At 33.1% G+C, this 14,933-nt stretch overlaps 1 protein-coding gene and 1 pseudogene across 2 annotated transcripts; one reads left to right on the top strand and one right to left on the bottom strand.

The window, feature by feature from the left end:
• The first annotated feature begins 4,205 nt into the window (after positions 1–4,205).
• Positions 4,206–5,354, top strand: LOC125200490 (ethylene-responsive transcription factor RAP2-13 pseudogene; annotated as a pseudogene).
• Positions 5,355–9,028: 3,674 nt separating this feature from the next.
• On the bottom strand, positions 9,029–14,615 carry LOC125202342 (uncharacterized). 2 transcript variants are annotated; one of them, XM_048100722.2, is made up of 13 exons: positions 14,158–14,615; positions 12,486–12,559; positions 12,280–12,363; positions 11,807–11,887; positions 11,509–11,589; positions 11,299–11,391; positions 10,754–10,933; positions 10,558–10,625; positions 10,408–10,459; positions 10,068–10,121; positions 9,793–9,958; positions 9,501–9,567; positions 9,029–9,431 (listed from the first exon to the last, which is right to left on the bottom strand). In XM_048100722.2, the coding sequence occupies exons 1-13, from the start codon at positions 14,297–14,299 to the stop codon at positions 9,380–9,382; spliced, it is 1,194 nt and encodes a 397-aa protein (XP_047956679.1). In that variant the 5' UTR covers positions 14,300–14,615; the 3' UTR covers positions 9,029–9,379. The 2 variants fall into 2 exon arrangements, with proteins under 2 accessions (XP_047956679.1, XP_047956681.1); XM_048100724.2 differs by having other exon boundaries at positions 9,866–9,958; positions 14,158–14,614.
• Between the last annotated feature and the right edge of the window lie 318 nt (positions 14,616–14,933).

Genomic DNA, 14,933 nt, shown 5'->3' with positions numbered 1-14,933 from the left:
TTGCACTGACGTCATATTATTGTTTCATAAAGGAAACTTGCTTTCCACATAAGGTATATGGTTGAGCAATAAATTTGTGATTAAATGTATCATTCATTCCTCATTTCCTCTTACAATTCTGATTTTGCAATGAATTACTAGAATTTTCCATTTCTACGTAAAAAAATGTCGAAAACATTAACTGTATTTAAATAATTTGAAATGTTAATTTTGGTATATAAATGGAAAATTCAATTCAAAGTCAGAGTTTTGATGACGGCATTCCATGCAGTTCCAGCTTAGCTTTTTGGTCAAATTAAGAGATGAGGTGAAATTAATTGAAGAGATAATAATATTTCAATTTTTAAAAGTATATTATTTGGAATGTCGTACTCAATAAAAAGAAAATATGCCATTTTTAGTGAGATTGATAGATAGATAAAATACTTTAGGTAGTTATTTATTTAGTGAAATACTGAGCATCCCGTATACTAAAATCATATTTTGTTCATCCAAAAAATTAATTTGATTTTTTTCATTTTAGTACCTTCATCAAAATTAATCTTATTTTCTATCTATATATATTTTTTTTCAGATTTATAAATGTAATAATGAAAAAAAAAATTCTCTTTCAAATTGATGGCATCACTCAGGCAGTGGCGCCGCAAAATAAAATAGCCTTTTACCATTTAATTACTATTACTTTATTTATTATTATTTTTTTTTATAAAATAGCCTTTATTTTTCACAAAGACTTGAACATTTATTTTCTTTTATGACTATTTCATTCTCTAATTTTTTTTAGCTGCGGTATCTGCTTTAGAAAACTGAATCAATTTATTGAATTTCTGCGTGAAAATATACTACTTATAAATTAAATAAAATAGAAATTGAATTAGTTGTTGTTCATCGATTTCAATTAAAATAACTTCATTTATTCATTATAAATTCAAACATAATTATCCGCACGAGCTGTTTTGAGCTTTCTAAATTTAATTCACACACTCCTTTTTCACTTTCAATTAATATAATCTTATCTACTCATTGTATTATTGTATATTCAAGCACATGCATGAGCTGTTTCTAGCTATCGAAATCGGATTTTTGACCATTAGTAATATTTTTATATATTTTTACTTTCAATATTCGAGGTTTTTAAGTAATAATTTGATAGTTTTAATATAAACTTAAAATTTGAAATCGTAAATTACACTACGTCAATTTTGTTACTAATGATAAAGATTGTGATATTGTGCTAAGTTTTTTTTAATGTTATAGACAAAAGAAATACTCTATCATCATACTAAAATATAAAGCTTAAGGTCATGTCTTTCTATATACTTGAAAAAATGGAAAGAGGTTTCAATTCATATCATATTGAGAAGGTCAAATACATTGTTGCAAGTCAAGAATTAGAAAGAACAAAACGTGGAAAATTTTATTAAATTGTTTGACCCTATAATAAAATTTTGTTGGGCCCACCTATTGACTCTCATAAGTATTAGATTTACAATAAGACCTTATACAACTGTAAAATATTACTTTTGCATTGTCAACAAAAATTAATTATTTTTATTTTTGTTATATGAAAAAGAATTTTTTAATATGAAGGACGAGTCAAAATACTTATCTCAATCATCCAATAATTTAAGGCAGTTTCTTCATTAAATTTTGAGTCCTATTGCAATAATAAAATCTCACGTCACTTGCACCAAATTTGTTGAAGGGAAACTTATAATGTTAAAATTATTTTTACTATAGTATAATTTAAATATATCTTAATTCAAATTGTATTTCACCACTCAACAAATTAAATAATATATAGAAATACTATTTAGTCAGTTAAATGTTTTTCTTCGAATCAATAGGTTAAAATGGACTAATATGTTATATGCGTGAATATAAACGTGTGTAACTCTAAAAATTCATACACAAATAAATGTTTGTAAAATTTATTATTAAATTATTTTATCCAACCAAGACTCTAATTTCGACAGTAAATATAAGCAATGAATTACATATTGGATAAATTGAACCCAACTAATAAGAATTACGCACGAGTGTAGAAGTATACTTTATTATATTATTAATTGCATAATAACAGAACGGCAGTTAAGAAAATGACTCTTCCCTGATTACCATTATACATTTAAGAATAAAGCACATTGTCAATTACTTGAACTTAATCCCCTTAATTAATTTTACTTAATAAATATTTGTTTCAATGTTTTTGACATCACCAACTACTACAGATATCTTAATCTGTGATTTGACTTAATTAAATTATGATTTGACTCAATTGCATATGGTATTAGGCATGTATTGATGCCTGCAATTGATAATATAATTTTTTCCTAATCATGGTACTAATTAAATTGTCAAAGGTGAAACTGAATAAATAAGGCACGGCCACGAATTGAAAGCTAAATAAATAGTATATGGAGTTAATCCCATATTTGATTCGTAACAAACTAAAAGGGCCAATTAAAGAGATGGATAAAAGAATATGTATCGATTTGTTTTTATATACTAATTTATAATTTGGGGAAATTTTTTGGGGTAAAATTATATATATTCCATTGAAAAAATCAAATTTGTGTGGTTTACCACTCAAATTATGACATCACTTCCAAAAAAATATGATTGGACTGACTCGCCGTCCATTATCGTTGCAATTTTGTCGTATCTTAAGCGAGTCTTTTTACGTATCTTTTTAAACAATGACGTAAACAATAATGACTATGCCTTTTGACTTTTTTTTTCCTGTTATTAAAGAATTTTGTCATATCTTCGGCGAGCCTTTATACTTACCTTTTAAAACAATGACGTAAACAATAAAGACTGCATTTTGACTTTTTTTTCTTCATTAAAGAATTTTGTCGTATCCTTGGCGAGTGCGCTCATTTCCCTTTTTAGATTGTTTGATTCCCTGTGTTTCATTCTATTTTAGGAAATAATAAAGAGTTTGTCTTTCGACTAAAAAAGTGCGTGTGTGACAATAAACTTTATTCTCTAATAAATTTTACTCCTTAATACCCGTGTCCAAAATGAAAACGACACTTCGTGTGGAACATAATGTTTGATTTTTTTTCATAATAGACAATAAAATAAATCCAAAATGTATGTCTAATAATTCGTATAAAAATTAAGAATCATAAAATGAAAGAGGTGACAATTCAGCGGGAATTCTGGTTTTTGACTTTAAGTTTGAGATTTATAATGTAATTTTTTACGTTGATTTTTTTCGGCATATATAGTATTTTGTATATGATGACAAAAGTTGGTGAAATAGATTGTGAAGATAGGAATTACAGTTGTGCGAATCCCAAAATACAGTTGGTTACCTCAAAAGTACTTGTCGTATAGATATTTGTTTTTGACTAATGTTCATATATTTTTCATTGACTTCACAATTTCAAGCTAATAATTTTTTATATTTCATTGCAACGATGGAGACTTTTGATAATATTTTGAACACACTATTAAAAATTTATGCATCTAAACTCAACACCGTAAAACAATTCAAATAAAGAATACTCCAATTATATTTTTAAAATGGTTAAGAAAAGTGTGAAAATAAATACATATCGTGAGGTAAGCAATGACAGAAACAAGGGAGTACCAAAAGAGGCATAGTAATATTCTAACAATATTCATATGCCTCTTTTATGTAATTTATTATACAAATGCCCCTATAATTAAAACAATATTCTATTTTTAACATTTTTGAATACGAAATATAAATTATACAGCCCATCGAAAATAAATTCTATGTCCTACCTAAGGTGGGAATAGGGTGGACTCACCCCTATATAAGGACACCTGAAATCATATTACACACATAAGTGGGCAAGAAAATTGAGAGAGTGAGAGAAATCAGCTTCTTCTTCTTCTCACTTGCACACACTTCACATTTCTATAGGTTTCTTTTTCTTCTTCCATCCCATCTTCTTAGCTTATCCCATTCTCTATATAAAGCTGATTCTTGTGTTGTATTTTCATCACAACTCAAAAATCATTTTCAAGAAAATCAGGTGTTGTTTTTCACATAGTTTGACTCACCTAATTTTTGCTTCTTCAAGTTTTGAGGGGTTTATTCCAACTTCACTCATAAAGATTGGTTTTTTCTCATTGAAAAGGATTCCAAGAGTTGCCTATTTCAAACCCTTATCCCAAAACAGTTTTTATTTCTTTGAAAAAAGCAAAAAAAAAAAACCATTCTTGATTTCAACTTAGCATTTAGCATTATTGTTTCTTGATTAGTACTAAGAAAGAATCACTTTTGCTACTTCCCATTGATTTCAAGAAATTTGAAATTTCTATTTTCTAGAATTAGTTATTATCACCATGACAGCAACAATGAATTTTTGGAGTAGCTCAGCTGATGTTGATACATTTAAGGGTGGAGAATTGATGGAAGTGCTTGAATCTTTTATGAAAAGTACTAATTCATCACAACTTTCTTCTTCTTCCAATCCCACTTCTCTATCTTTCCCTCCACCTTGTTCAAATGATCAATTCATCTCTATCCAAACAGACCCTTTTCCCCCCTCCAGTTTCATCCCCTCCAATTCCTCTCAATTTGAGCCCAATAACTTCCAAGCCCAGGCCCATTACCTCTTTAACCAGGCCCAAAACACACAATTTGAGTCCGCATTGGGCCTCAACCCAATTCCCATGACCCAAATCCGAGACATCCAGGCCCAATACCTTGGGCTTGGGCCGCGGCCCGTCCCGATGAAGCAGACGGGTCCGCCGCCGAAGCCCGCGAAGCTCTACCGCGGGGTCCGCCAGCGCCACTGGGGCAAGTGGGTGGCGGAGATCCGCCTCCCGAAGAACCGCAGCCGCCTCTGGCTCGGCACGTTCGACACGGCTGAGGAGGCGGCCCTCGCCTACGACGACGCCGCGTACAAGCTCCGCGGCGACACCGCCCGCCTCAACTTCCCCCACCTGCGCCACAACGTGGGCGGCGGGGGCGAGTTCGCCACATACAGGCCGCTCCATGCGGCCGTCGACGCCAAGCTCTCCGCCATCTGCCAGGCCCTGGCAGAGGGGAAGAGCATTGACGCCGAGAGGGCGGCCAGCAAGGCCGCGGGTTCGAAAAATTCGCAGTCCAAGAAGACCGCCCCTGCAGCAGCCGAGGCTTCCTCAACTGCTGCGAAAGGTGGAACTGTCAAGAAAAAAAATGAACCCGAGAGCGCCGGGTCGGGCGATTATTATTCGCCCGACTCGGAGCTCGTGTTTCCGGACGAGGAGCAAATCGAGTGGGATTTCGAGTCGTTGGAGAAGTATATGCCTTATGGCATAGATTGGTCGACTATATGATTTGGTGGGAGTTGAGGCCCCTTCTTGCAAATTAGTTTTCATGGAGTAGTGCAAACAAGTATTAGTATTTACAATTTAAGGATTTTGCAGGGGTCTGCAATGGAATTTTTGGCATTTGCAGGCGGTCTTTTATAATTTGTCGCTAATTGTGTGTCGATTTTAGAGGATTGGCTGTTTTTGTCATGACTAAATCTGATTAGGGAGAGTTTCTTTGTAATGTGCTTTTTTATGTTATTTTAGTGGAATTTACCTTCATTATAATTGCGTGTAATTTTAACATTTATGGCCTTTTGGTTTTGTTATCTAGCTTTTAAATCGAATAATAATAATAATAATAATAATAATAATAATAATAATAATAATAATAATAATAATAATAATAATAATAATAATAATAATAATAATAATAATAATGCGTAAATGGCTCATTTTATTTGAAAGAAACTCTTTGAGGAGTTGACTTAAACAGCTTTAAAGTGTAATAAAGAGATTAGATGGTAATAGAGCGTTGAAAGGAATGTTATTGGCATGAACTAGAAGTCAAAATGGTCAACAACCTACTATATTAAGTACTTTTACTTAATTTCTATATGCAACACACTCTTCTAATTCTGGTGACAAAATATAACTTTTACAATTTGTTACAACACTGACAAAAATATAAACAAATTCAATACGATAAAAAGGAAATTAATTCGATACTGACGTGGCTTCTAAGAAAGAATTATTGGATTAGCTCGATGACTGTTATTGTTGCAATTTTGTCGTATCTTCAGCAAGTTTACACATGCTTTTATAAAGATACCACGTAAACAATAAAGACTTTGCTAGTTTACATTGTTAAAGAATTTTGTCGTATAGTTGTATGCATGTATCTTTAGCGAGAACATAATGAATCGATTTATTTAAGAGCCTGAGAAGTTTGACTAAAACAACTTTATAATAAAATAAAGATATTAATCGGTAATCTTTATTTACATGAGAGGTATATGGAGTAGTATATACAGTGGCTTAGAATGATTTAATTTCACATTTTCTCTTTTTGAAGTAAATTAGTAAACTACGTCACCACATAATACACGAATAAGTGGATTCTGGAGATTAGATAATCACAAACTAAACATGGAATAATGCAGCATATGAGAGGCATATTAATCGAATAAATGTTACTCCATTTTTGACTTTTTGTTAAAAGACTATAGTTTTGCATGTGAACAAAGAATTAATAAGCTCAAAATGAGATTTACAACTAATATCGAGAAAAAATTAGTACTATGAAATTAACTTGGTGGTATACCTGGTGTGTCCCTTTTATCTATGAAAACTTCAGTTATCACTAAGCAAAATTCTTGCAAATTGTTAGCCAGTACATGTGCAATCGAAGTTATTTTTGACAAAATTGAACCTTATCCAACACTTCAAATATAAAATACACACAGAGGTCAAATTCTGATGGCCCACAACTTTAAATATCGTCTGAAATATAACATTTAACATTGTTTGCAATCATCTTCAGGTCACCTACGTGTAATATATTGTTGATGTGACACATACATGACACAGATGATGATATAAACGCAAATTTCGGCTGTAACATCACAGACATGGTTTTCCAATTGCAAACAATGTTAAGATTTACTATTATTCTTTAGGTTAACTTTTAATTTTGGAGACGGGTCATAATATGACCTAAATTAATATGGAGTAGTAGTTTTTTTTTTGACAATTTGTCCTGAAAAAAAATGAAATCTAAATAGTGCAATGTAGATATTTCCTCGTTTTCAAATCATTTATTGGGTGAGATTGTTTTAAGATCATTTATTGGGTTAGATTGTTAGAGATTGTTTTCAAATAATTTATTGGGTAAGACATTGAAATCTTTTGAAGTTAATACTTTTTGCATATTTTTAGATGCATTTTTTTTCAGGACAAATTGTAGGCCCACATAGTAGGGCCCATTCCCACAAGTAACTGTAAAAATTAAAATGCCCACGGTCCACTTCACTGTTAGCATGCTGATACTCTCTAGATTCATATAATCATACCATATCTCTTCAAATAATTTTTTTTGGCCATATTTTTCTTCATCCTTATTAACTATTCCTTTTGGACAATGATGAGCTGGATTTAGAACAAAAATGGTCAGCAACACTATAGCAAGTAAGTTAAACAAGTTCCTTTAAGATAGCTCGATATAAAAAATAATTTCAATTGTTCCAGACGATCTGACAAGTCAAGCGTCTGTCCTATATCTAAATCTAAATCTACATCCGTTTCTGTTAGATTTTACGAGGAATATTGAGTACGGTCCAGTGGCGGACGCAGAAATAAATTTTAGTAGGGGCTTTACTAAAAACTTTTATTGTTAACAAAATATATATATTCCATCTATCCCTGAAATATTGTACATTTTTGCCATTTTTGTCCGTCCGTATTGTTCACTTTGCTTTTTTCTATTTTTGATAAATGGACCTCACTTTCCACTAACTATCTAAACTCACATTTTATCTTAAAACTAATATATAAATGTGGGATCAACATAACATTAACTTTTTCTACTCACTTTCTTCACATTTCTTAAAACTCGCGCTAAGTCAAATTTGGAAACATTTCAAAGACAGAGGGGTATATATTATATAAAAAAATACTTCATCCATCCTAAAAAAACTAGTTTTAGCATTTTAGGCCATCCCCCAAAATTATAGTCTAAATATGAAAAGTTTCCATATATTATCACCACTAATAATGGGGAACCACAATCCGCTAACATTATTTCTACTACTTTTTCTTCTCTCACTTCTTTTCAATCTCTCTTAGTTTACCAATTGTATATTAAAATTCGTGTCATTTACAAATTTATCTATTTTCTTATAATAAAGGAAGTACAATAATAATTATAAAAATGTATAAATATATTATACATAAAATTAATCCAACACAAATTTAACCATTTTAATTCTTTCGAATAAAAAACGGTAGTGTCAGTTTAGGAAACATTTTCAGTTTTCAACAATACACATCTGAATTAAAAAACGGTAGTGTTTAAAAGTGTTACTAGGTGGCTGATAAGTGATAACATTTAATTTAAATTTAGTGGCATTTTAAAAAAAAATTTAATAAAAAAACGTGCCACAGCCACGTATTTAATGAGTGAGTAGGGATTAACTTTTCAAACTCTATTATTATTATATTCCTTTAAGTTTAACAATTCATCTTCTCCTTCTTCCCAATTCAAAAGCGGCCATTGATGAGATGTCAGTAGTTTTCTCTGTAAATTAATTTTCAGCCCCTCCTTCCTATTAAATCTCCAACAATTTAGACTGTAAAGACACCAATTTGGTGAGGGCTGAAGATACTTTTCACAAAAGTTTTAAAATTTTTATAATAGAAAATATTAAAAAAAAAAATTGGGGAAGGGCTTAAGCCACTCCCCTCTTGAACGTGTGTCCGCCAGTGGTACGGTCTCATTTATAGAAATGTATCAGATACTTAGAGAGAGACCAACCAAACTCTACCGAAGTTTTTGTAAACTTCGAGTATATTCTACTACAACAAAAGTTAAGCTGAAAAATGAAATTTAGATGTGTTTGTAATTATTTCATAAAGGAAAATATGTCATTTGCTTGATAACAAAAACAATATACTTGCACATAAGAGAATGTAAACTAAGTGCGAACAAATCCTAACGTCAAGATTGTTTCGGCTGACTTTTAAAGTTAAGATATAAATCAAAATTTAACCAAATTTCACGATTTTTTTGGCAAGTTGCTCTATACTGTATTATTAAATGACTAATCATACACTTCAAAATTGTTAAAAACTAAATATTTTAATTGAAGTACATAGCTCACGGCCAACTAGCTTGGAACAATATTTGGATGAGATTAATATACCATTGTAATGAATGATGGTTAGTCCGTTAACATAAAGGATGGAGTAGACAATGGAAAGTGCGCTCGTTCCCCTTTGAAGTGCGGCTTCTTGCTTGCGACCCAATTCCGACTGCAACTCACTGTGGTGCCATTGCGTCGACCATTAGGTTAACTTGCCTAGCTCCATTTTCTTTTTGATTGCTCTATGGCCATGATATACCAAAGAGTCTACTATCCCCGAGACCGTGAATATGCCTGCGATACAAAACACGAGGTCAGCATTTGAAGTTATAGCAATATACTTAGAGAGGGAGAGAGAGATACCTCCAATAATAGCACAAATATTGGTGAGGAAGTGCAAGAAGGAAACGTGCGTCTCTGTAAAAGTCACCTACAGAGGAAGGGAATAAGAAATGAAGATTAATCGATTCACGATTTGTATCCTTTTCGGGACGTCTTGAGTTAAATGAGCAATTTCTTCTTTCGACAAAAATCATTCCTATTAATCTCTCTTTAATTATCTACTTTACACTTTTCCACTTAACTCCCTAAACACCACTTTCTTAAATCTCGTGCCGAAAAAATATGCCACAGTTATTGGGACGAAGGGAGCTACCTGAGCGTGTGCATGTATGTGTGTTATGGAATTCTAAACCTTCTCTTGTACTACTTGGGAAAGGCATACCAACCTTAATCGGGGAAAGTTCATAAAAGAAAAACACTCCCGGAAGAGCTTGGAGTCGACCCAATTCGGCTCCTCTGACATATTCAGTTACAGAAAACTGCGATAAGTGGAAAATTCACGATTTTAGTGTCATCTTGCAGAAATAATATCAGACAACAAATGCACACTACAACTAATAAAATGAGGCTTTTTCATCTTAATAGAACCTGATTTGACTGAATGGTATGTCCGTCTATATCTTTAAATACAGTTGGTACAACCTGCAACATAGTAATATTGCTGAAAACTAATTTGATGATTTGAATTAGAAATTCAGTTATAGTGCAGTGATACTCAACGAAAATGAAACGAGGGTGGAAGCCATTGGAACTGTAATGTATATACCGAATGGGTTGGCTTATAACTGAATATAATTATAGTTGTAAGGTAAGGCATGTTAATAGTACTTCTGAACACCAAGATATCCAATGTCGAAGGAATAGACATAATATCAAAGCAAAAAAAACAAAAAAAAAAAAGTGGAGGTATTTAAATTATTCCACTGACCTTGAGAAAATACTGATACATTGCATTAGGTGTGTGTTGCGTCCATTCTACACTGAAGGGGTAACAAATGTAGATACATGTCATTTACGTTCGGACTCGCTGTAAGAGCATCCTAGTTGAATTGCAGTAGGAAATGTATAGAAAAAATACCGATCGAGAGGATTCACAACACCAGGGAAGAAATCTCCAAATGCTATTCTGTTGATCTTGTGAGTAAGCTGTGGCACAAAATCAATATTTTAACAACTATAGTCCTATAGAACTTCGTCATGAAATGAAAACTGGAAATATATCATAAGATCAATAGCGAAGAGTGTAGCGAACTCAAGGAAGAAGGATATCTTACATTAAAACTATCCTTTTGAAATGCTAGCAGATCATGAACATGGACATTTGACTGCTCGAAACTCTTCCCAGGTGCAAAATGAAAATTACCAGCTACCTTATTGACATCCAAAAATCCATAAATGTTGCAACCTTCCCCCTCTTCATCCTTGATTCTTTGTAAAAAACCTTCTCTTTTGCACTGATTTGTTATGAAAAATATGAGAACAAAACCAAATGTATAGTTCAGAGTCACGGCATGAACTAACGAGATATGCAAGATTTACTCTCACAAGTGGATTTGTAGTCCATTAGACTTCATAAACTATCAACAGTACCCATGCGAATTACTAAAAGTTTTCCATAAAATTATCCTTCAATAAATGAAATTTCATCCAGCATCACTTTTTAAATTCCTTCATTTTTGGGATGTGTGAAGTATCCCAACTTATCATGATATAGTTCAGGTCACTGGGGAGAAAAAACTAACTAGCCTAGACCAAGAGTAAAAAACTCCAATAAGCTGACATAGCTTTATAGAAAGGCCATTAAGCAATAGGAACCAACCTGATCAATTAAATCCGGATTTGATAATGCCCAGCCCTTTTTTCTATATGCTTCACGTACTTCTTCGCAGTTGTTACAACATTCACCATCCGACTGAAAAATATAGTAATATATGATGATGTTAAGGAACTAAAAAGACCCTACTATCGCAGTAAAAGCCATGAATATGGAAAATAACATAGGATAGTAAATCCAAGAACTAGTGGATACCGCTTCTGCACCAAAACATGAACCACAATAAGTTTCATTGTGTTCAAGTCTTCCACCATGATGTTGTAGAGGCCGATCAATCTGTCAGTTGAAAATGATAACACAGAAAAAAAATGTTAGAAAAATAAGAGTAAATAAAGTTTATATCTTCCTACAGTTTCTGCAACCAAGCAAGGCTAATATGCAAAATTGTACAAAGATAAACCCATTACAGTTGTTCGTAACACAGAGGGTATGAAAGATAGATTAGTTCAAAAGCTAATCCATAAAGATCTGTTCAGTTTATCTATAGACTAACCTTGGGGGAACCGATGGTATCAGCTCTTGTTTCTATTACATTACCCTGAGCATCGATCCTCTTCTTTGTAATATCATGTCTCTGCAGGATCAAAATAAATATCTCGTCAAGAGCTATATAAACAAAATGGAAGTACATCATAGATTGATGGTTATGCAGTCAATGGAGGAATGCTGAGCAATATGGAAGAGATGGATCGATACTTCATTTCTCACTTGGGAAAAAATTCCATTTCTCAAGCACATGTGAAGCTTGGATAACATTTTATGCAGAAATAGTTCGTATAGGGATCATCATATGATGGCAAACTCAAGGGAAATTAGACGAAATGTGGTCACCACCACTACAAACATTGATGCTCACACACAAACAAGGACCATGTACAATACAATCTAAACCTTCATGCAGAAAGAATAGTAACAAAAGAGACCAGGAATTGATTGGTGAACTGATGATCAGTTTGAGGAACTTACAACATCCAAGTGTTGCTCTCCACTTATATCCATGGCATCTAGACTGACTATAGAACATGGAAGTGCTGGGAATGTCACATCAAACTGCAATTTTAGGTGTAATTGGAAGCTGTCAATGTTAGTTTTAAAAGACTACATCAGGTTACGAGAGTACATATTTGAGTAAAGGTATTCAAAAATATAGTCATAACGAAAGAGAATATTACATTAATCCGGAGCCTTTCTGATCTAGATGTATCAACCACTAACTTTGTCTCAGTGACTGCATGGAGATATAATCCTGCAAATTTAATGAAGAATTGAAAACAAACAAAGAAAACGATTAACAACCCCCCAAGATTGATAAGAACGAGAGAGTTTATTAGTAAAAAAATATCAAATATCACAGAGTAAGCAATATTGCTAAGTGAGTAAGTGGGTAAAAACATATGGAACTACATAAACATAATGCCAAAATTTAAAATGAGGAAATACAGTTCTCTGCATAGAAGAACTCCAATAGTGTATTCTTCTTAGTATTGCAGAAAAATTCTAAAAGAAACCGAACTCCAGGTGACACATTGAGGTATCTATAAGGCTATAAATATAGGAATATTAATAAAACGATAAAAGGTTCTCCATATGGAAAAGGCTCCATAATTATATTTATCTTCGTATCACTAAAAGTTCTCTGGGATAACTGATAGATGGCTAGATGCACATACTGATAAGTACAAAAGCTTGTCAATTTTACTAATTCAAAAAATCAAAAGAGAAGCCACCACATGCTGGACTGAACTCTGAACCTTGAGAGACACTACAATCTATCTTTAATAATATGATCAGAGGAGTAAGAAATCACACCAACTCAACCTCATATGCACTCTCTAGGTACATAAAGATTCAGAAAGCCTCTTTTGGCTCCTATATAAATTTTATTCTTCATAATTTTTTAAGTGAAAACGATAAACATTTATAACTTGTTGACCAAAGAGTGGCAATTGTCAGACAAAAGTTTGAGGGGTTCTTGAAACTGAAAAATAATCATCAATCGACAATGGGAGACTAAAAGTGTGAGGTTTGAAATCGACCACCTACACACACCTCAGCATAGAAGTAGCATCTATTGATGAACTATATTAATATCAAAACTGAGCTAATTACAACCACAGTTGCTCTAATTACGTCCAAGCAGCATGCATCTATATCAACATTCAGCGGAGATACAAGAAAGAGTTATACTTAGAAGGATTTCATGAGAAAGAAAAACCTTTCTTGTTTTGGTTCAGTCAGATATGCAAACATCACAGAACTTCAGAAAGGCAAAAAATCCACTAAACTAAATCCACATCTACTTAAAGAGGGAGATCTCTATCCCCCTATTACCAATCAAGCATATACAAACGTAGTAATAAATTTGTACTTTTTCCATACTGATCCACAACTTGGAGCCTCCCAAACACAACATAAACACTAAAACACAGGCATGGGTAAAGCACAAGAGCTTTTATGTAACCAGCATTTCACTTCCACAGACAAAAAAGTGACTCGGAAAGCACAACCAACTCCCCCCAACAAAGTCTCTACCAAACATAATCTCGATAGAATCTCAACACCTAAAACTAAATCCAACTTTTCTCTTGCCCAACATACAACACAATCACCATTGAAACCCTGCCAAAATCGTGCCAAGTGCGCGATTGCACACATAAGAAAACGCAAACACTCCCTCAGTCATCACGCCAAAACAATACCTCAAACCAATAAAAAAAAAAACTGACCAAACCTCATCATTTATCAAGCAACACCTGGCAATTCATAGGCACGATCAAAAAACAGATACTACAAATCTAGCTAAAATGTACATATAAAAAAAATCACAAGCATAGGAGCACATACTGAGCTCAGAAATGAAGAGGAGGATCATAACGATGGTCGAAGTTAGGGTTATAAATCCCCCTGATAGCGTCCTGCTGTAGAAATCCTCATTGATCTTAGGGTACGCATCCAAATTCCGAATTTTCCCGATTAGGCTCTCCATCACCCAACGATCACGAATTTATCGAAGAAAAACAAACCTACACTAATAAAACACCGAAACGAAATGGATCAAACTCGAAATTGATCGGAAAGCAGCTGCCTGTCGGCGTTTTCAGTTATTAACTGGAATTTATTCACGAATTCGCCTGTGCTGATGAATCTGGAAATGAATATCTCCAGATAATTTATTCTGTAGAGAGAAATTGGGGGAATTGGGGAAGACGAGAAGGAAGTAAAAGAGTCGCCGGAGAAGAGAAGAGCGTCAGCGCTGTTTCTTAGGCTCTATCCACGCTTTCTCTCTCTACGTTTCTCTCTCTAAATTCGGTTACTATTTTAATATTTTTTCCTTCTTATTTTAGTGGGCCTTAATTAGTCCACGATAAATGGGCTTCAAAGCCCAAATTTGTTTAATATTTTGGGCTGCCTCTCATATAAATGTGCCTATAAAAATGTGCTTTGATGGGCCAACATTGGCTAAAATGAAATTTTGATATTTTTAGAAATATGGTCAAAACTAGTTATTAGTTCTTGGAGAAACGTCTGATCAACTAATTCGTATTTTATCGTAATCGTGAACTGATTGGTGATGGTTTAACAAGTTATTATTGAAAAATAGAATAGTTCATTATATAGGG

The sequence above is a fragment of the Salvia hispanica genome, chromosome 2, assembly GCF_029641045.1.
Source record: "Salvia hispanica isolate PSC_SH4W2 chromosome 2, Shi_PSC_v1, whole genome shotgun sequence".
In the NCBI taxonomy this organism is placed as follows: Eukaryota; Viridiplantae; Streptophyta; class Magnoliopsida; order Lamiales; family Lamiaceae; genus Salvia; species Salvia hispanica.
Note: the sequence above shows the minus strand (reverse complement) of the source record. Positions and strands in the feature narration are given on the sequence as shown.

Coding starts and splice junctions, on each gene's coding strand:
- LOC125202342 (XM_048100722.2), bottom strand. CDS start 14,299: ATGGAGAGCCTAATCGGGAAAATTCGGAATTTGGATGCGTACCCTAAG. Junction 12,560..14,157: donor CCTCTTCATTTCTGAGCTCA/GTATGTGCTCCT, acceptor TTAAATTTGCAG/GATTATATCTCCATGCAGTC. Junction 10,122..10,407: donor TGTATCAGTATTTTCTCAAG/GTCAGTGGAATA, acceptor ACTATGTTGCAG/GTTGTACCAACTGTATTTAA.